General features: G+C 41.8%; 1 protein-coding gene across 2 annotated transcripts in view; it reads left to right on the forward strand.

Moving 5' to 3' along the window:
* LOC122563391 (glutamate receptor ionotropic, kainate 3) overlaps positions 1 to 21,826 on the forward strand; it is a 503,868-nt gene that overhangs the window by 357,688 nt on the left and 124,354 nt on the right. For both annotated transcript variants that reach the window (XM_043717129.2, XM_087976904.1), the window contains one exon: positions 15,686 to 15,804. In XM_043717129.2, the coding sequence (XP_043573064.2) occupies positions 15,686 to 15,804 (119 nt within the window). The remainder of the gene's footprint in view (positions 1 to 15,685; positions 15,805 to 21,826) is intronic.

Raw genomic sequence — 21,826 nt, forward strand, 5'->3', positions numbered from 1 at the left:
ATCCCTTTAACCCCAAGTGCTATCGAGTTTTGAGAAGATTTAGATCCAAGTGGTATATCCACCTCCTTTTGGAAATCATACAACGTTTTGGCTTTGGCTGCTTTCCAGACAGCAAATTCCTCAGGCTCACCACTCTTTCTGGGTGAAGAAGCTCCTCCTCAACTCAGTTCAAAACTGTTTACTCTCTATCCTCAGACCGTGATCCCTGGTTCTGGACTCCCCTGCCATCAGAAACATCCTTCCTGCATCTACCCTGTCTAGAGCTGTTAGAATTTTGTACGTGTTGATTAGATCCTGCGTCATTCTTCTAAATTCCTGTGAATATAATCCTAACTGATTCACCTTCTCCTCTTATGTCAGTCCTGCTATCCCAGGAATAACTTTGGTAAGCCTTTGTTGCATTTTTTTTGTAGCAAGAACAACCTTTAGATTCGGAGACCAAAACTCCACACACTATTTCACATGCAGTCTCACCCAGATCCTATAAAATTGCGGCAAGATACAAGAGTGTTTAGTTTTTGCCTCCGATTGACACAACACACCACTGGAAGCAATCAACCAATCTGTGCTTACTTTATAATGTAGTTGCTGCATTTTTACAGTGAAGCCAACTTGTCACTTCAAAAAGGCACAGACATTATAACCACAAACATTGTTCAAACAGCAAAGTAAACTGACCTACAGATCCAAACGTTTATCTGAAAGGCCTGTATGTTCAGCGTACTGCTGCCTGGCAACAAAACCTGGACTATTTGAATGGTAATTTGATTACATGATTGAGCAACATTCCAATCCTGTGGTCTCGTGCCATATCTCTGCTTCATCTGATACCAGCTAACTTGCCACAAGTCAGTGAACAGTATACTGATCTATATGACTGCACATCACATTGGGCAGTGAACTGACTGACTAAAACTATCAGAATCCTGGCACCAAGTCAAATGAAAGCAAAAGGAAACAATGAATGTGAGGTAATGTTCAGTTTCTCCACATTGTACATTATAGAAGACGTTGCAAATAAATTTTACTTTATGACTACAGCATGTAAGAACATAAGGGGGCAGCGCAGGAGTACACTGTTTAGTGTTTTGAACCTGCTCCATCAGTCAGTAAGATTGTGGCTTATTGACATGGTCTTAACTTCAGTTTCCTTTCTACTTCCTTGTAACCTTTGATGCCCGTGTCAATTAAAAATCTATGTAACTCAGCCTTGAATATCTTTAATGATCAGCATCCATTGCTCACTTGAGGAGAGAACTCCAAATGCTATCAACTCTTGGAGAGAAGAAATTTCTCCTGTGTCCATCTTAAATGTGTCCATTCTTTTGAAATTTCCCCTAATTTGAGATTACCTCATGAGAGGAAGCATCCTCTCAAGATTTTATGTTTCAATAAGATTACCACTCATTCATCTAAACTCTGTTGTCTTTGAAATGACTTGGAGGTGACGGTGTTGGACTGGGGTGGACAAAGTTAAAAATCACACAACACCAGGTTATAGTCCAACAGGTTTATTTGGAAGCACTAGCTTTCGGAGCGCCGCTCCTTCATGAGGTAGTTGTGGAGAATAGGATCATGATCACAGAATTTATAGCCAGAGGAGTCTAGCATCATGGAGATATGATACATTAAACAATTTAAGATTAAATCTTTCATATTTTAGAATGGGATATGCTGGTTTCTGCTCTTTGATATGTAAATTACAGAACTTATTTTAAATTACATTCTCAAGATAGCTCAGCTTTTCTAACAATAGGTGTGAAGTCTGTCTGTGTCCCAATGTTGAGTCAGACTGACAAGACCGCTGCACGGTTTTAAAGAGTTTTACATGGATTAATGCAGTTTTTGAGCAAAATGAAATGTAAATCTGCAAAAACAAATTCACCCCATAAACCCATATTTGTGCGCTTGTAGGAGTGGCAGAGTGAGTGTACATTTGAGTGAGTGTGTGTGTGGGTGTGAGTGCATGTGATAGAGTGTGTGTGTGTGTATGTGTGAAAAGCTTGTTTAAGTGTGTGTGATGGGGTATGTGTTTGTGAGAAGTTGCATATGTGGTGTGAGTGAGTGGGGTGCATGTGTATGCATATGAGAGAGAGCTTGTGTATGAGGGAAGGTCTGCATGGGTTGTGAGTATGTAGGTGTGTGTGTGTGTTTGTGTGTGTGCGTGAGAAAGAGTGTATCGTGCAGTGGGGTCACCAGAAGTGCTAAATGAACCCAAGGTCCTGGTTGCAGCCATTCCCATCAGTTTCTGCTCAGCCACTTTACATTGTTGCTTGTGCCAAAGTCCATCCTGGAGGATGGTCATCTGAAGGTCTGAGGCTGAATGTCCTGGACTGCTGAAATATTTTGGTCTTCTCGCTGATGCTCAACCAGTGTGATGTAAATCAGATGGCAAGGTGATGGTTACCTTCAAAGTAAAGCTTAGTGACAATCGCTTCAGTCAGGTAACTGCTTTATACTGTTACTAGTGTGTAGTGTGAATACTCCAATGACATTAACAAATCTTGGAGGTATCTTGTCATTCTCATCCCACTGTGCCACTGGAAAGGTTTCCTCCTTGGGTGATGTTTGAGGTTGTACATTTTACCAGGGGGGTAACTGATACCTGCAGTTACATGGTACTAAACTGATTAAGAAATTCAGAGAAGTTCATGAAGCACAGAGAAGAGTACAAGCTATTTGAATTTGATATCTGAAACTGAAGATATTGCTTATTGAAATTCACTTTCAACATTTGTTGTGGTTAGGTTGCATTTTCCATTGCTGTGGTCTGTTTATTTGCTGTTGAGGATTTTTCTATCTTAGTTGAAGAATTATAGAGTCATAGAGTCATAGAGATGTACAGCACGGAAACAGACCCTTCGGTCCAACTCGTTCATGCCAACCAGATATTCCAGAGTGGAGTGGTGCTGGAAAAGCACAGCAGGTCAGGCAGCATCCGAAGAGCAGGAAAATTGACATTTCGGGCAAAAGCCCTTTTTCGGGAATTCTAATCTTGACTCTGATCTCCAGCATTTGCCGTCCTCACTTTTGACCAGATATTCCAATCTAATCTAGTCCCATTTGCCAGCACCTGGCCCATGTCCCTCCAAACCCTTTCTATTCATATACCCATCCAGATTCGTTTTACATGTTGCAATTGTACCAGCCTCCACCACTTTCTCTGGCAGCTCATTCCATACACGTACCACCCTCTGTATGAAGAAGTTGCCCTTCAGGTCTCTTTTACATCTTTCCCCTCTCACCTGAAACCTACGGCCTCTTGTGCTGGACTCCCCCACCACAGGGAAAATACCTTGTTTATTTATTTTATCCATGCCCTTCATGATTTTATAAACCTCTATAAGGACAGCCCTCAGCCTCCAACGCTCCAGGGAAAACAACCCTAGTCTATTCAACCTCTCCCTGTAGTTCATCCTCCAACCCTGGCAACATCCTTGCAAATCTTTTCTGAACCCTTACAAGGTTTGCAACATCTTTCAGATAGAAAGGAGACCAGAATTGCATGCAATATTCCAACAATGGCCTAACCAATGTCCTGTATAGTCGCAACATGATCTCCCAGCGCCTGTATTCAATACTCTGTCCAATAAACGAAAGCATACCGACTGCCTTCTTCACTATCCTATCTACTGCAACTCTACTTTCAAGGAGCTATGAACCTGCACTCCAAGGTCTCTTTGTTCAGCAACACTCCCTCGGACCTTACCATTAAGTGTATAAGTCATGTTAAGATTTGCTTTCCCAAAATGCAGCACCTCTCATTTATCTAAATTTCACCACATGACACACTGCAGAGTGTGGCAAGTTTACATTGAAGGAACGAAGGCACATTGAATGACAAAAAAAGAGATAGACTTTTTGTTTTATACCATCTGTTTTAAAAATGTATAAAACGGTTATATTTTCATACTACAGGCATTAAAGTTCACGTCAATGGTGTAATGTCTATGTCATGCATAACATAACCAACTGGCTCATAAAAATATTTGAATCAAATATCAGTGCTACTCCAATCCATGAAACAACACAGGTCCCACAATGATGATAGGGAGAGAGTTAACAGAAACAGAGCAGTGAGTTATGAGGATGTTACATGTGATGGATCAGTTCCACAAACCAGAAACTCCATATACGATCCAACTAAGACTTTAGTAGTATGAGTTCAGATGTATGATTTTTTTAAGATGAGATATTATGTGAATACTGTAATGTTTTTTGTGCATTTTAGATGTACAACTTACCTCACAGAAATGCAGAGAAGACATTAGTTCTAAATTGGGTTTATTGATAATACTTTATAATACTTGAGAACTCTCAGGATTCTGATCACGTACTTGGGGTGGATTTTTCTTGAGAGGCCTGAGGTTCAGTCATCCAGCTAAAGAGTTGACAAGGGACTCTGATCACCATGCAGGTGAGGCCCACCGAATCTGATTTCAGTCAGTTGTTGGTGAGGTCACTGATGAAGTTCATTTGGAACTAAGATCCCAGTGGCACACATTCTGGCCAAAGAAATGTCCTGCCCAATTCACGAAGCAGGGTGGCACAGTGGCTCAGTAGTTAGCACTGCTGCCTCACAGCACCAGGGACCCGGGTTCGATTCCAGCCTCAGGCGACTGTCTGTGTGGAGTTTGCACGTTCTCCCTGTGTCTGTGTGGTTTTCCTCCGGGTGGTCCGGTTTCCTCCTACATCCAAAAATGTGCAGGTTAGATGAATTGGCCGTGCTAAATTGCCCATAGTGTCCAGGGATGTGTAGGTTAGGTGCATTAGTCTGGAGTAAGTATAAGGTAGGGGAATGGGCTGGGTGAGCTACTGTTCGGAGGGTCAGTGTGGACTTGTTGGGCCAAAGAGCCTGCTTCCACACTGTAGGAATTCTAACTTTAAAAAGTGAAATGCTCACACACTTGGCCGTGCCACAGAGAAGGCCATGGCTTCTCTTGAAAGAGCACTGAGGAGCACCAAGGATTAAGATGTGAAGTAAATGTTTGTGTGAGAATGAGGGTTGGTGGAGGGCAGGAGTGTTACTGTTAGCTGAGACCCTACTGCTCTATTTCCAGACCTTCAATCAGGCGTGGATTGCTGTTAATTGAGAAATCTCCAAGCTGATAACTGCTAGCAATGGTTTACCATAACAGGCACACTTGCAGTTATTATAACTCCAATGGCATTGGCCTGATGGCCTTTGATTATCCAGGGAAGCCCCTCATTTTGCAGTGGGGCTGGAAAGTCAACCTTCCATTGAAGGAAAACCTTTTTCCCTTGCATTTAATTAGTAATGAGAAGGCAATGGAATTGGTGCATGCCACCAGTCTGCCCAATTAAGTGTCCTTTCTACCCACAAGTTAGCATCCTGTGGGAGAAGCTTCTACCCATTCAGTCGAGGTAAAATGTCATGTTGCACTGTTGCTGCCGGTTCTCCTTGTCCTAGAAAACATCAGCAGAGAATGATTAACTGTTCATTCATTTCATAAAGAAATCTAACAGGGAAGGCAACCTATTCATGACAGATTTATCCTGCATCTGCCTAGACTTAAACAGAAAGAAGCGAATTGTAAATTGACATCCCCATCGCACTATTTTCATAGAAAGTTAACAGTACACCCACTTAGTGCCGTCAGCCAAACGGTGCAAGGTGAGTGGAGTGAGACAGCAATGTTACAATTGCAACTAAGTCTGGAACCCAATGTACCATATTGTGTTACCAAAAATTCAAGTCAGACATAGGGTGAAATTATTTTCAAAATTCCAGAAGATTCCAAGTTGTGGTTTTATTCAGATTCTAACCAGAACACAGTGTTCCTTACTATATTTACTTTTTTTAAGTTTCAGTTTATTGCTACATGACCCACATAGGAGAGATATCATCGATGTGTCTGAGCAGGTACAGAGTATTCTGAAAGGGGAGGGTAAGCAGATTCCCCGTATTGGCACAAATGATGTAGGTTGGAAGAGTGACAAGATAATGCAATGGCAATTCAGGAAGTTTGAAAAGCAGGACTTAAAGGATTACTCTTCATGCCATGTGCTACTCAGATTAAGAGCAGAGTCAGAATACAGTTGATCACGTGGCTAAAAAGCTAGTGTAGGGAGGCTTCAGATATGTAGATCATTTGGATGTCCTCCAGGGAAGGTGGGACATGTACAAGAAGGATGGGTTGCACCTAAACTGGAGGGGCAGCAATATCCTGACAGGGAGGTTTGATTGTGCCATTTGGTAGGATTTAAACTGGTGTGGCAGGAAATGGAGCAGCTGCTCAGCAAGTATAGAGACTGGGAGAGAGCTTACTTCTAAGACAAGCATAGTTGAGTGGGAGAGCAGTCAGGGAGAGGCAGTTGAGCTCAGGGGAACTGGAGGCTTGGACTGTGTTTGCTTTGATGTAAGAACTATAATAGGCAGGACGGATACCTAGTTAGAGCATGGATTAATGCAAGTAATTGTAATGTTGCTGCTATCACAAAGACATGGTTGAAAGGGACAGGACTGGCAATTTAACATTCCAAGATATTGATGATTTAGATGTGACAGAGGAAGAAGAAAAAGAGGTAAGAGTGTTGCATTACTGGCTAAGGAGCACATCACAGCTGTTCTGAGGGAGGATACCCAGGAGGGATCTTGCAGTGAGGCATTATGGGTAAAGCTCAGGAATAGGAAGGGTGCAATCACAATGCTGGGATTGTACTACAGACTTCCCAGCTGACAGCAGGAGATAAAGGAAGAGATATGTAGTCAGATTCTGGAAAGATGTGAAAATAATAGGGTTGTTGTGGTGGGTGATTTTAACTTCAACCATATTGACTGAAACTCCCTTAGTGCTGGAGTTTGGACTGGGGAGAAATTTGTTAGATGTGTCCAGAGGATGTTTTGAAACAGTATGTGGGTTGTCTAATGAGGGAGGAGGCCATACTGAACCTAGTACTGGGAAATGAGTCTGGTCAGGTGATCAAAGTTTCAATGGGGAGAGCATTTTGGCAATAGTGATCCTAATTCCATAAGTTTTCAGAAAGTTATGGATAAGGACAAGAGTGAATCTCAGATCAATGTTACAAATTGAGGGAAGGCCAACAATAACTGAATTAAGCAAGAATTGAAGAATGTGGATTTGGGGGTGGCTGTTTGAGGGTAAATCCACATTTGACATGTAGGAGTCTTTTAAAGACCAGTTGATTAGAGTGCAGGGCAGGCATGTACCTGTGAAAATAAAGGGCAGGAATAGCAGGATTCAGGAACCTTGGATGACAGGAAAATTATCAACTTAGTCAAAAAAGGAAGGATACCTAATGTCCAGGCAAATAAAACAGTCAAAGTCATTAAAGAATATAGAAAAAGTATGAAGGAGCTCAGTTAGGAGGTTATGAGGGCTAAGAGGGTTATGAAATGTCCTTCACCAGCAGGGTTAAGGAAAATCCAAAGGGCTTTTATACATATGTTAGGAGCAAGAGGCTACCTCAGGAAAGACTAGTCTCATTCAAGGATAAAGGAGAGATGTTATATGTGGAGCCAGAGGAAATGAATGAGATTCGTAATGAGTACTTTACATTGGTATTCATCAAAGAGAGGACGTGAAAGATGTTGAGATTCGAGAAAGATATGTGAGTACCCTTGGACAGTTCAACATAATGGAGGAGGAAGTGTTGGGTGTCTTGAGATGCATTAAGGATGACAGGCTCCTAGGGTCAGAAAATCTAATCAAGGGTTCAGTGGAAAGCATGGAAGGAAATAGCTGGGGCCTTAACAGATATCCTTGCATCCGCTTTGGCCTCAAGTGAGGTTCCAGAGAACTGGATAATGGCCAATGTTGTTAATTTATTTAAGAAAGGAAACAGAGATAAATCCAGGTAATTACAGGCCAGTGAGCCTGACATCAGTGGTGGGGTAGCTGTTGGAGAAGATACTGAGAGACAGAATTTATTCACATTTGAAAGTAAATGGAGTTGTTAGTGATAGGCAACATAGGAATGGTCATGTCTCACTGACTTGATTGAGTTTTTCAGGAGGTGACAAGAATAATTGATGAGGGAAGGACAATGGATGTTGTCTAAATGGACTTCAGTTGAGACATTTGATAAGGTACCTCATGGCAGGCTGATACATAAAGTAGTGTCTCATGGGATTTGGGGTGGGCTGGATGGATGGATACAAAACTGATTTGGTCAGAGAAGATAGAGAGTAGCGGTGGAACGGTGATTTTTAGAATGGAGATCAGTAACTGAGACCTTTGTTGTTGTTATTTATATATAAATGATCTGGAGGAAAATGTAGATGCTCTGATTAGTAGGTTATGAATGGCACGAAATTTGTCGGAGTTGCAAATAGTGAGGAGGATTGTCAAAGCAGGATTTTGATAGATTGCAGATTTGGGCAGAGAAATGGCAGATGAAGTTTAATCTGGACAAATGGGAAGTGATACATTTTGGAAGATCAAATTCTGGTGCAAATTTTACAGTAAATGGCAGAAGCCTGAGGAGTGTTGACATATAGAGGGATCTGGGTGGACAGATCCCAGATGGATAAGATAGTGAGTAAGGTGTTCAACACACTTGTCTTTATTGGCTGGAGCATCGAATATAAAAGTTGGCAAGTTATGTTACAGCTGTGCAAAGCTTTCGTTTGATCACATTTGGAATACTGCATGCTGTTCTGATCACCACACGACCAGAGGACATGGATACTTAGGAGAAGGTACAGAGAAAGTGTACCAGCATGTTGCTCAATCTGGATGGCTTCGGTTATGAGGAGAGGTTGAACAAACTCACATTGAGTGGAAAGGTGGAGGCTGAGGGATGACCTGATAGAGGTCTACAAAATGATGAGAGACAAAGGCCGGGTTGATAGTCAGAGGCTTTTTCCCAGGGTGGAAAAGTCAACTGCGAGAGGGCACAGGTTCAAGGTGAGAGGAGGGAAAGTTTAGGGGAGAAGTGCGGAAAAACCTTCTCCCACAGACAGTGGTGGGTGCCTGGATCGCACTGCCAGTGGAATTAGTTGAAGCATAGACAATGAACATAAGGCCAACGGAGGGATGGATACTGTGCATGGGCAAAAAGTAGGGGGGTCTAAATGAGGATTAGGAATTGGTGCAGGATTGGCGGTCTGAAGGGCATGTCCGTATATTTTATTATTGCATTGTGTTGTATTATTGCTGAACATACAGAAACTTTAGTTGCAATTCGTTGTAATATTTGTTTTGCAGAGAAAAGACTGAAAAGCTGGAGAGCAGTTCATCATGAAGTAGCTGAAATAAATAGCATTATTGCACTAAGGAGAAGCTAGATAAATACACAAGGAAGAAAGGAACAGAAGGATATGTTGATAAGTTTTGATGAAACGGGCTGGGAAAAAGCTTGAATGGGGTGTAAACAGCAGCAAAGCCCAGTTGCCCTGTTGCTGTGCTGTACGTTCAGTGGCTCCAAACATTCCAGTAGGAGTTGGAATCCTTACACCAGACCTTGATCTGATTTTGAAACTTTTTGCTTAATTTTAATTGAATTCCACACTGTTGATTCCTGACAGGAGTCCAGAAACCCAGCAGCTCAGAAGACCTTTATGAAAACATGATTTGGAGATGCCGGTGTTGGACTGGGGTGTACAAAGTTAAAAATCATGCAACACCAGGTTATAGTCCAACAGGTTTAATTGGAAGCACTAGCTTTTGGAGCGCCACTCCTTCATCAGGTGGTTGTGCAGGACACAATTGTAAGGCACAGAATTTATAGCAAAAATTTACAGTGTGATGTAACTGAAATTATATATTGAAAAATACCTTGATTGTCTGTTGAGTCTTTCATCTGTCGGAATACCATGATTGTTTCACTTCTTTAATGTGCAAAACACAAAACCTTTTTTAAAAAAGTTGCATTCTCAGGTAAGCTGTAACAATTGGTGTTAGCTAGACAATATGTTGAAGCTGTTAGCCCCCTGTGTTCTCTGTCTATGCCATGATGTTTAGCTTGATTCTAATCTAAAAAGTAAGATAACAGTTTTACACGATCCATGCAGTTTTTGAGCAAAATACAAATTAACTCTGCAAGTACAAATTCACCCCACAAAATATATGTATGCATGTGGGTCTTTGTGTCTGTGTGTGTGCATGAGTGTAGAGCGATCTAAGTCTCTGAGAGGATACCTGTGTGAGTGCGGGAGTGTGTGTGTGTCTGTAAGAGTTGTGTGAGTGTCTGTGTGTGTGTCTGTGTATATATGTGTCCGTGTGTATGTGTGTGTATAGGAGTGTCTGTGTGTGTGTATTGTGCAATGGTGGTCTGATTACCATTGCTCTTTACACTCACACAGACACGCACACAGACACTCAAACACACCCATACAGGCATCCTCTCAGAGACTTAGACTACTCGACACTCATGCACACACATATACACTCTCTCTCACAGACACTCACAACCCCCCACCCAAGACACACACGCACTCCCACACTCACATGTAAAAACCCTTTGGATTCTCCTTAATTCTATTTGCCAAAGCTATCTCATGTCCCTTTTTGCCCTCCTGATTTCCCTCTTAAGTATACTCCTACTCCTACTGAGGGACAGGATGTACATGTATTTGGAAAGGCAAGGACTGATTAGGATAGTCAACATGGCTTTGTGCGTGGGAAATCCTGTCTCACAAACTTGATTGAGTTTTTTGAATGGAATGAGCTGCCAGAGGAAGTGGTGGAGGCTGGTACAATTGCAACATTTAAGAGGCATTTGGGTGGGTATATAAATAGGAAGGGTTGGAGGGGTATGGGCTGGGTGCTGGCATGTGGGACTAGATTGGGTTTGGATATCTGGTCGGCATGGACGGGTTGGACTGAAGGGTCTGTTTCCATGCTGTACATCTCTATTACTCTGCGACTCTATGACTCAGAACATGATCTCACCCAGTCCTTTACAAATCATTCAAGTGGTATCCAGCCATCAGTTGCAGCTTTATGTTCAGATTTTTACTTCAGCCAGTTTTTGTCCCTGTCAAGATGATGGATACCAACAATAGGGGAGAGAAATAAATTTGTTATTCATTGTGTATTTCCAAGGTCAATAGTTATGTGAAAACTTCCTGTTGCAAAGAGCAACCTTGCAGACCATACTGGTGTGTGAGGATAGACCCATTCTGAATCTTCTGGGACATATATATGATCCTTTATAACTTCTGAGTTGCTTGTTGACATCCAAAATTGAGCCACATTTCTCACACCATGACCATAGTGCTTCATCTGTTATACTCCTTACTGTTTTCTTGAATGAAGATCCCCACTGATTAAAAGCCCAGGGTACATAGTCATAGTCATACAGTCATACAGATGTACAGCATGGAAACAGACCCTTCGGTCCAACCCGTCCATGCTGACCAGATATCCCAGTTCTGAACAAAGCAATTGTTCTTGGGCCAAAGGAAAACATTTCTTTAGAGTTTGTGAATAATTCTGTGTACTGGATATTCCTAGTGAATGGATAATGCAGTATTTTTGAGCTGCATTTTTGATAAATTCAGAAACAATAATGATTACATTTAACTTCTGTCAGGGGACAATGTGTTCAGTCACATAAATTAAAGCTATCCGTGTCTTAAATGTGAGGAAATCCTTACACTTTTGTATGAACAGTTAACAAATAAGCGTCAAGGTGTATAAGATGCCTTTCCTAATGTTGCCTTAGTTTGAAAACCCAGTTTTAAAACCTGTAGTCAGCAAGATAAGTAAAAAAAGTAGATTTAAAATATCAAGAAATATTTGATGCATTTGCATTTCTAACACAGATACGAGTGACTAAGTTATAATTAACAATTCTGAATCACATCATTTAGGTAAGTGTAATGAGTATCAATGGAGATGGTGCAAATTTGACAGTGAGCCAAAAAGATGCATGTGTGATACACAAAGTTACTTATTGGTACGAGAAATTTGAGGGACGGTATGTGGACACTTGATTGTTTACTAAATTCACTCTTTGGAAATGGATATCACTGATAAGGCTAGCATTGATTGTCCATCCCTAATTGCCAGAGAGCAGTTAAGTGTAAATCTTGTTGCTGTGCGTCAAATGTCATGTGGAGGTCAGACCAGGTAAGGATGGACCAGATTTCTCCTCTAAAGGACATTCGTGAACCAGACGTTTTTTTTTTAACAACATTCAATTGTTGCATGGTTTTCATTAGACCAGCTCTTTACTTGATTCATGTTTCATCATGGCCGGTGGGATTCAAATCTAGATTACTGGAACTTTAGCCAGGTTTTTGGATTTCTAGAGTCATAGTCATAGAGATATACAGCACATAAAAAGGACCCTTCAGTCCACCTCACTGACAAGATAGCCTAGATCTCTGCCACCTCCAGCGAGGTGCCACCAACAGAACACATATTCCCTTGTCCACCTTCCGCAAGGACTGTTCCCTCTGGGACACCCTTGTCCACTCTTCCTTAATTCCCAATATCCTCCACAGCCCCACAGCACCTTCCCCTCTAACCACTGAAGGTGTAACACCTTCTCATTTACCTCCTCTCTCCACAGTATCCAAGGGCCTTCCAGGTGAAGCAACACTTCTCGCAATCTAGTTCATTGCATTCGGTGCTCATGATGTGGTCTCCCCTACTCTGGGAAAATGAAGCATAGACTGGGAGACCACTTCACAGAACATCTATGTTCTGCCCGCAAAAAAGACCCTGAGCTTCCAGTTGCCTGCCACTTTAATGCACTACCTTGTTCCCTTGTCAACATCTGTATCTCAGGCTTGCTGTAGTGCTCCAGTGAAGCTTAGCGTAAACTGGAAGAACAACACCTCATATTCTGGTTGGGGACCCTTCAGCCCTCTGGACTCAATATTCCATTCAATGACTTTAGCACCTGAACTCCCCCATGTCCTTGCCCCCTACCCACACACCAGGCCTTGTTGTCACAAGTCTGCTATTACATACTACCTATTGTTAGCTACAGACGGTCTTCATTCACAGCTTTCACGCTCTCAGCCAGATCGGGATTGGATCCTTTGCCTGTCCAACTATTCTTCTCTCTCTTTGGGCTCTATCCCTAACTACCATTTACTCCTTATCCCGTCCCCAACTTCCTTCTGCATGTAAACCAACATTTTCCTAGCTACCATCAGTTCTGAGGAAGGGTCACTGGACCCGAGAATTTAACTCTGATTTCTCTTCACAGATGCTGCCAGACCTGCTGAGCCTTTCCAGCAACTTCTGTTTTTGTTTCTAAACTGATCTAGTCCCTTTTGCCAGCATTTGACCTATATCCCTCAAAACCCTTCTTATTCATACGCCGATCCCAATGCCTTTCATGCATGCTCTGCATGATAACTTTACCCCTTAGGTCCCTTTTAAATCTTTCCCCCCTCATCATGAACCTATGCCCTCTAGTTTTGGACTTCTCTACCTTAGGGAAAAGGCTTTGGCTTTTCAGTCTATCCATGCTCCTCATGATTTTATAAATTTCTATAAGGTCACCCCTTAGCCTTCGATGCTGCAGGGAAAAAAGTCCCAGCCTATTCAGTCTCTCCATATAGCTCAAACCATGCTTATCACAAAACTATCACTCCCCTATCGCTTATACTTCTACTGTTCATCAAACTAATAAATGAAAGTCCATAGTATGTATAAATATATATAGATTAATCTGTGCTTTTCATTTGGAGGTACAATGGTAAAGTAGTGACAAGGTACCAGAGACTGTCCTCTTGCTTTCTATCCCAATGCTTTCCCATTATATGAATATTACATGTCTGTAGACACATTCCCTTTCTACTAAAACCACTGTTACAGATGCCAGGATTTCCTCAGTTTATTTAAATTACAGGTTCTTCTTCCACTGTATATCTTAACTCCGTTATCCTTTTATGTATCCTGAAGTCTAAAAAAAAGTTACAAATGCATTGATCTCCCAAGCAAAAAAAAACAATTGTAATCATTAATTCACATTTTTAAAGAACTGAAACCAAACAATGGCATAGAATGTAGAATTGTTGTGCCAAACATGACACCAAATTAAACTAATCCCTTCTGCCTGCCCATACTCCATATCCCTCCACTCATATGCCTATCTAAAAGCCCCAAATCTGCCCCCACCACTGTTTTTGGCATTCCATTCCAGATTCCTACCACTCTCTGTCTAAAGAAATTTGCCCCTTACATCGCCTTTGAATCTTCTCCCTCTCACTTCAAATGCATGCCCCCCAGTATTAGACATTTCAACTCTGGGAAAGAAATTACAACTAGGCAAAGGTGAGGACTGCAGATGCTGGAAACCAGAGTTTAGATCAGAGTGTTGCTGGAAAAGCACAGCAGGTCAGGCAGCATCCGAGGAGCAGGAAAATCGACGTTTCGAGCAAAAGCCCTTCATCAGGAATAGAGGCAGGAAGCCTCCAGGGCGGCGAGATAAATGGGGGGATTGGGGGTGGGGGGCTGGGGAGAAGGTAGCAAAGAGTACAATAGGTGAATGGGGATGGGGATGGAGGTGATAGGTCAGAGGGGAGGGTGGAGTGGCAGGTAGGATAGGTCATGAGGACAGTGCTGAGCTGGAAGGTTGGAACTGAGGTAAGGTGGGGGAAGGGGAAATGAGGTAACTAGTGAAGTCCACGCTGATGCCCTGGGGTTGATGTATTCCGAAGCGGAAGATGAGGCGTTCTTCCTCCAGACGTCGGGTGGTGTGGGAGCAGCAGTGGAGGAGGCCCAGGACCTGCATGTCCTCGGCAGAGTGGGAGGGAGAGTTGAAATGTTGGGCCATGAGGCGGTGGGGATGATTGGTGTGGGTGTCCTGGAAATGTTCCCTAAAGCGCTCTGCCAGGGGGTGTCCAGTCTCCCCAATGTAGAGGAGACCGCATCGGGAGCAACAGATACAATAAATGACATTGGTGGATGTGCAGGTGAAACTTTGATGGATGTGGAAGGCTCCTTTAGGGCCTTGGATGAGGTGGTGAGGGAGTAGGTCTGGGCACAGGTTTTGCAATTCCTGCAGTGGCAGGGGAGGGAAATTCCAACTGTCAACCTGATCTATATTCTCATAATTTTATAGATTTCTACCAAGTCTCCCCTTGGAATATACACCTGGAAGGACTTGTAAAAATAAAGGAATTGTCGGCTTTTAAAGTCAAAATTTTATTTATTTGCTCACTCTAAATCTTTGAAGCTTTGATACTTCAATCTGTGTGACACGCCCTCCTTCAAAAATAGCAAAACAAGGAGCCATTTGTTAGCACTATAATAAAGGGACATATCATCCAATCTGTCACTTCATAATAATACACTTCTGACTCACTAATCTGTTATTAAAATATGGACTTTGTTATCAAGGAAGTGAGAAAGGTGAAGTGCATTCAGGGAGAAGCTAAGTAGAGGAAGGAATGAAAGCATTTGTGTAAAGGTCAGATCATACATGTTGGGCAGAGACTCGTGTGAAACATTAACACTGGACTAGAACATTTGGAGCTGTTTCTGTGATGTGAATACTTTATAATATGCCAAAACTTTTATCGCATCGCTAAACTATCTATGGGTCATTTATTTCTGTCCAAATCCATTCATTTTCTCAAAAATGCAAATGGAAGTGTCTGCACATGTACAAAAATAACTCCTCTCAGATGCTAACAGATCTGATCAAACTTTCAGCACTTCTGTTTTTATTCAGACTTTATTGCTTGTGGTTTTCCTCCTCATTGCTTATTCACTCTTTTGACCTCCCCTTCCAGGTTCAGCCCCTATGAATGGTACGATGCCCATCCTTGTAACCCTGGATCTGACGTTGTGGAAAACAATTTCACCCTATTGAATAGCTTCTGGTTTGGAGTAGGAGCTCTCATGCAACAAGGTGAGATACTTTTCACTCATTCTTTCTTCCTCTATCTGTCTACTGGAATAAGATGGTCCTTCTACTACAATCTGCTTATGAGATGGGATTTATAAAAGTACAACTCAAAGCCAAGTAGAAAGAGTTGCAAATTGTTGAAGCTCCCAACATCTGGCATACTTGGCTAATTAGTCAGATTCATGGCCAATGAAGTAATTATTACGGAAAGCAGAACTGAGCAGTGCTGAATGCTCACACCATCAGATCTTGTATCAGTGTCAATGGAGTGACAAAGTAAACTTCTGTTTTTCATGGAGGGCATTAAAAAAAAGGTCTTTCACCTCATGAAGCCCATTCCTTCCTGAGATTATATGTTATAGACTGTCTTGTGAAGAAGGAATAATGAATTTGAAGATGCTGCAATAAATATAATGATGCTATATTGATCTATGATTTGATCTCTGATCCTCAGAGATAATACAACCCAACAGTATTCCTATATCTCCACCACTGAAATTTTGTTTGACAGCATTTCCGTGAAATGGATTGAGACATTGTTAAAGGCACTGTAGGAATGCAAGTTGTTGTCTCGATCTTGGTCAACCATAGCTAACTTTCCCCCAAAGCTAATATGTCCTGACTCACCTTCCTCCTCACAGGAAAATAAGCACATTTAACTGTCTACCTCATTGGCTTTTTTTCATCCAAAGTTATTTCAACTTCTCTGAAATATATTCAGACATGCAATAATTATTGCACTTAGCTCTAAAAGCAGTTTAAACCCAATGGCTTTTAAAATCTAATCAGAATATTCACAGCACAAACTCTGGGCATTCATCCAGTTGCTCATTGCTACTGATATGATTCCTTCCTGACCAAACTAACAATAAGAAAATGAGCAGCTCATTACCATAAGAACTATTATAAAACAAATAAAGGTTTTCCTAGTTATATTTGCCAAGCGGAAATACATTCCTAGTCTTGCCTCCTCCAAAGCTTTAGAACTCAAAACTGCAATTGACTTTTTAATATTGGAAATAAAGAAATGTATTTAATGTCACTAATTGGTTCCTTCCTTTTCCTGAATTCATTGACTTCTTTCATAGATCCATTTCTACAAGTGTTAGGCACCTTTGGTCATTTTACAGAAATATCCATTATTCAACAGAGAGATTAAGTGATGAATATTGCGAGCCAGTAGCTGTAACCCAGAGACTAAATGTTTGTACCGAAATGCTGATGAAATATTTTAACCTTGGATGAGGCTGAAATTGTTTACATTGGTCAGGGTAACAGAGGAGTGCTGCAAATAACACATAAGGAATGCAGATTGTAAAAACATAGGGAATTTTTACAGCATCAAAAAGAAGGTTGGCCAAACTCTATTTCCACAACATACAGCCAGGCAACCTCTACTGCCACCATACTATGTTGCCATGGCAAAACTTGCACAACAGCAATCATTTTGGCTATGAAGACACAAACATTCTCAAAAATATGAGGAAGTATTTTTACATGTTGCATAGATAGTCAGCATAAATGAACCACTGCAGAAATGACAGACTTTTTTTTTAATAGGGTGAGCCACTTACACAAAGTGAATGTATCCGTTTAGGCATCTATTAGAGATCCTTCTCAAGAGGTTTAAGAAACAAATACATTAGGGACGGATTTAATGTAGGCTGTGGGGATCTCAGTAGCTGGCACTTAGCATCACACTTTCAGCCTTTTTTTCACTCTTATGGGGTGTGGGTGTCGCTGCCTGGGCCAGCATTTATTGCCCAGACCGGTTGCATTTCAAACTGCTACAGTCCATATCCTGTAGGTATACCCATATCTTTGGGAGGGAGGGAATTCAAGGATTTTGACCCAGCAACAGTGAAGAAACAGCGATATATTTCCAAGTGAATGCCTTGAAAGGGAAATTGCAGGCAGTGGTGTTCCCATGCTGCCCTTGTCCTTATGGCTGGCAGTGGTCAGGATCAAAGACCCAGAGGGGTGGAGGTTCCCATCTTTGAGAGCTGCCATCCAGCTGGAAGCTGGCAGAGCTTCATCAGTTTGAGATGGGGTGCCCAGTGCCCAGAACTGTCTTGGGATCCAGGCCTGGGATGAGTGATTGCAGGAGGATAATCACAGTTTTGAAGGTAATCAACAGGAAGGGCACATCAGTGTGTCCTCAAACCCCTTATTACTTCCTGATGCTAGGTCACTCGATCAGGCACTGAATGTTCTTGAACAGAGGAACCCTGGAAGGCTGAAGGTAACCCTGATAGCATTTGCATTTTGGGCTCCAGAATAGCAAATCCCCTGGTGTATATTTGCCTCCAACAAAGTATTTGACCTGATAAAACAATGCTTGCATTATCTCCTACAACATAGGGAACTCGTCATGAATACTATGGAATTGGGTATAAGCTGATCCTTACAAGACCTTACAGATTTATCGCTACAATCTATTATGCAGAACCATTACTTTCCAAGCAATATTTGCTACATACAGAATAGCATTCATCGATTGGAGTGTCATGCTTCAAGTGATCTGAGGCAGGATGAAGTATAAGGTCTTTATATCCTCAGGTCACATGCGAGATACATTGATGACATCATTAATGTGTCTCTTAAAGGAATACTGACATATTGACTGTCAGATGTAACACAACAACCCATCTGTTCAAAGATTTAAAACACCTGTTCCAAACAACGATACATAGTTGTACACAGGCAAGAAAAATCTCTGCAGGTCTGGCAGCACCTGTGGAGAGAAAGCAGAGTTAACATTTTGGGTTCAGTGAACCTTTTTCAGAGCTGGACCCAAAACATTAATGTTGCTTTCTCTTCTTAGATGCTGCAAGACCTGCAGAAATTTTCGAGTGACTTCTGTTTTTGGTTCTGATTTCCAGCATCCGCAGTTTTGTTTTGCACACAGGCACGTGTTGTCAATTTGATGATTATACAGATAAGCAAAACAAAGTATTCAAATCTAAAATTTCAAACTTTATTGCAGTGTTGAAGGTTGTTACATATTGATTTCTGTTACTTTTGTTTGACAGTTTAGTTGTCATGCTGTTGGTTGCAGTTACTCAATGTCACTATGAAGGCATCATCACAATGTTATCCTTACTTGACATCATGCATGATTGGTGTGCTATAAGTTGGCCTTAGCTGATCCCTATTCCTTCATAATGTAGCACCATGATGAATAATTAATTTGGGTGACCTGGATTGGGTGCACATCATAAGAACCTTTTCTGTTAACCAAGAATTTGTATTCAGATTTCTGACTCTCAATTCTCTGTCCAATGCTCAGTTCTGATAGATCTTTACCTGATTACTTGCAATGTATCTCTTCCATTCTCCTTTACTTTGGAAGAAGAAGACTCTTTGTCTCAGATGAACTGAGAGCATGGATCAGTGCTTGGAGCTATGATGTTGTGGCCATTACGAAGACTTGGTTATCACAGAGGCAGGAATGGTTGATCATGTTCTGAGGTTTTGATCTTTCAAAAGGAATAGGGAAGGAAGTAAAAGAGGTGGGGGAGTGGCTTTGCTAATCAGATACTGACACTGCTAAAGAAAGGAGGTCGTTGAGGATGGTTTGTCTACTCAGTCAGTATGGGTGGAAGTCAGAAACACTAAAGGAGCAGTCACCTTATTGGGAGTTTTCTATCACCCCCCAATTGCAACAAAGACACAGAGGATTAGATTGGGAGGCAGATTTTGGAAAGAGGAAGAAGTAACAGGGTTGTTGTCATGGGCAAATTCAACTTCCCTAATATTGATTGGAACCTCCTTAGTGCAAATAGTTTGGATGGAGCAGATTTTGTCAGGTGTGTCCAGGAAGGATTCCTGATTCAATATGTAGATAGGCTGACTAGAAGGGAGGCCATATTGGATTTAGTGCTTGTCAACGAACCAGGCCAGGTGTCCAATCTCTCAGTGGGAGAGCATTTTGGTGATAGTTATCACAACTTCTTGACCTTTACTATAGTCACGGAATGGAATAGGAGCAGATGGTATGGAAAAGTATTTAATTAAGCAGGGGGGAATTACAATGCTATTAGGCAGGAACTGGGTGCCTAAATTGTTCTAAGGAAAATGCACAACATAAATGTGGATGTTGTTTTGGGAGCACTTGCTGATAGTGCTGGATAGGTTTGTCCCACTGAGGAAAGGAAGGGATGGTAGAGTGAAGGAACCCTGGATGTCAAGAGACATGGAACATTTCGTCAAGAGGAAGAAGGAAGCTTACATAAGGTTGAGGAAACAAAGGTCAAAGAAGGCTCTCGAGGCTTACAAGGTAGGCAGGAAGGAACTGAAGAATGGAGTTAGGAGAGCTAGAAGTAGGCATGAAAAAATCCTTGGTGGGTAAGACTAAGGAAAACCCCAAGGCATTCTACACTTACGTGAGGAACAAAAGGCTAGGGCCAATAAGGGAGAGTAGAAGGAACTTGTACCTGGAGTCGGAGAAGGTAAGGGAATCTTTAATGAATACTTTGCTTCAGTATTCACTAGTGAGAGGGATCTTGTCATTTGTGAGGACAGTGTGAAACAGGCTGATATGTTCAAACCGATTGATGTTAAGAAGGAGGATGTGCTGGAAATTTTGAAAAACATGAGGATAGATAAGTTCCCTGGGCCAGACAGGATATACCCAAGATTCATACAGGAATTGAGGGAAGAGTTTGCTGCGCCTTTGGTGATCATCTTTGTGTCCTCACTGGAGTAGTACAAGATGATTGGAGGGTGGCAAATGTTAGTCCCTTGCTCAAGAAAGGGAATAGGGATAACCCTGTGAATTACAGACCAGTCAGTCTTCCAAATGTGGTGGGCAAATTATTGGAGAGGATTTTGAGAGGCAGGATTTATGATTATTTGGAAGAGCGTAGTTTGATTAGAAATAGTCAGCATAGCTTTATGAGGGGCAGGTCATGCCTCATAAATCTTATTGAATTCTTTCAGGAAGTGACAAAACATGTTGATGAAGGTAGAGCAGTGGATTTTAGCAAGGCCTTTGAAAAGGTTCCCCATGGTAGGCTCATTCAGAAAGTAGGGAGCCATGCCTTATAGGGAAATTTGGCTGTCTGGATACAAAATTGGCTGGCCCATAGAAGACAGAAGGTGATAGTAGATTGAAAGTATTCAGCCTGGAGCTTGGTGACCAGTGGAGTTCTGTAGGGATCTGTTCTGGGACCTCTGCACTTTGTGATTTTTATAAATGACTTGGATGAGGAAGTGTAAAGTTGGGTTAGTAAGTTTATGATACAAAGGTTGATGGAGTTGTGCATAGTGTTGTAGTTTGCAATAGGACATTGACAGGATGCAAAGCTGGGCTGAGAAGTGGCAGATGGAGTTCAACGTGGAAAAGTGTGAAATGATTCATTTTGGAAGGTCAAATTTGAATGCAGATTAAAGGGTTGAAGGCAGGATTCTTGGGAATGTGGAAGAACAGAGGGATCTTGGGTCCACGTCTATAGATCCCTCAAAGTTGCCAACCAAGTTGATCGGTTTGTTAAGAAAGCATATGGCGTGTTGCCTTCCATTAGCAGGGAGATTGAGTTTAAGAGCTGTGAGTTTATGCTGCAGCTCTATAAAGCCCTGGTTAGGCCACACTTGGAATATTGTGTTCAGTACTCGTCACCTCATTATAGGAATGATGTGGAAGCTTTAGAGTGGGAACAGAGAAGATTTACCAGAATGCTTCCTGGACTGGAGGCCATGTCTTATGAAGAAAGGTTGAGGGAGCTCGGGCTTTTCTCATTGGAGTGAAGAAGGATGACAGGTGACTTCATAAAGGTGCACAGGATGATGAGAGGCATAGACAGAGTGGATAGGCAGAGACTTTTTCCCAGGGCGAAAATGTCTATCATGAGGGGGCATAATTTTAAGGTGATTGGAGGATTGTTCCAGATGTCAGAGGTAAGTTCTTTACACAGAGAGTAGTGAGTGAGTGGATTGCACTGCCAGCAGTGGTAGTAGTGTCAGTCATATTAAGGACACTTAAATGACTCTTGGATAGGCACATGGATGATAGTAAAATGTAGGG

This window comes from Chiloscyllium plagiosum, unplaced genomic scaffold (genome assembly GCF_037043375.1).
Source record: "Chiloscyllium plagiosum isolate Xiang-an unplaced genomic scaffold, Cpla_swu_hap1 HiC_scaffold_30, whole genome shotgun sequence".
Classification (NCBI taxonomy): Eukaryota; Metazoa; Chordata; class Chondrichthyes; order Orectolobiformes; family Hemiscylliidae; genus Chiloscyllium; species Chiloscyllium plagiosum.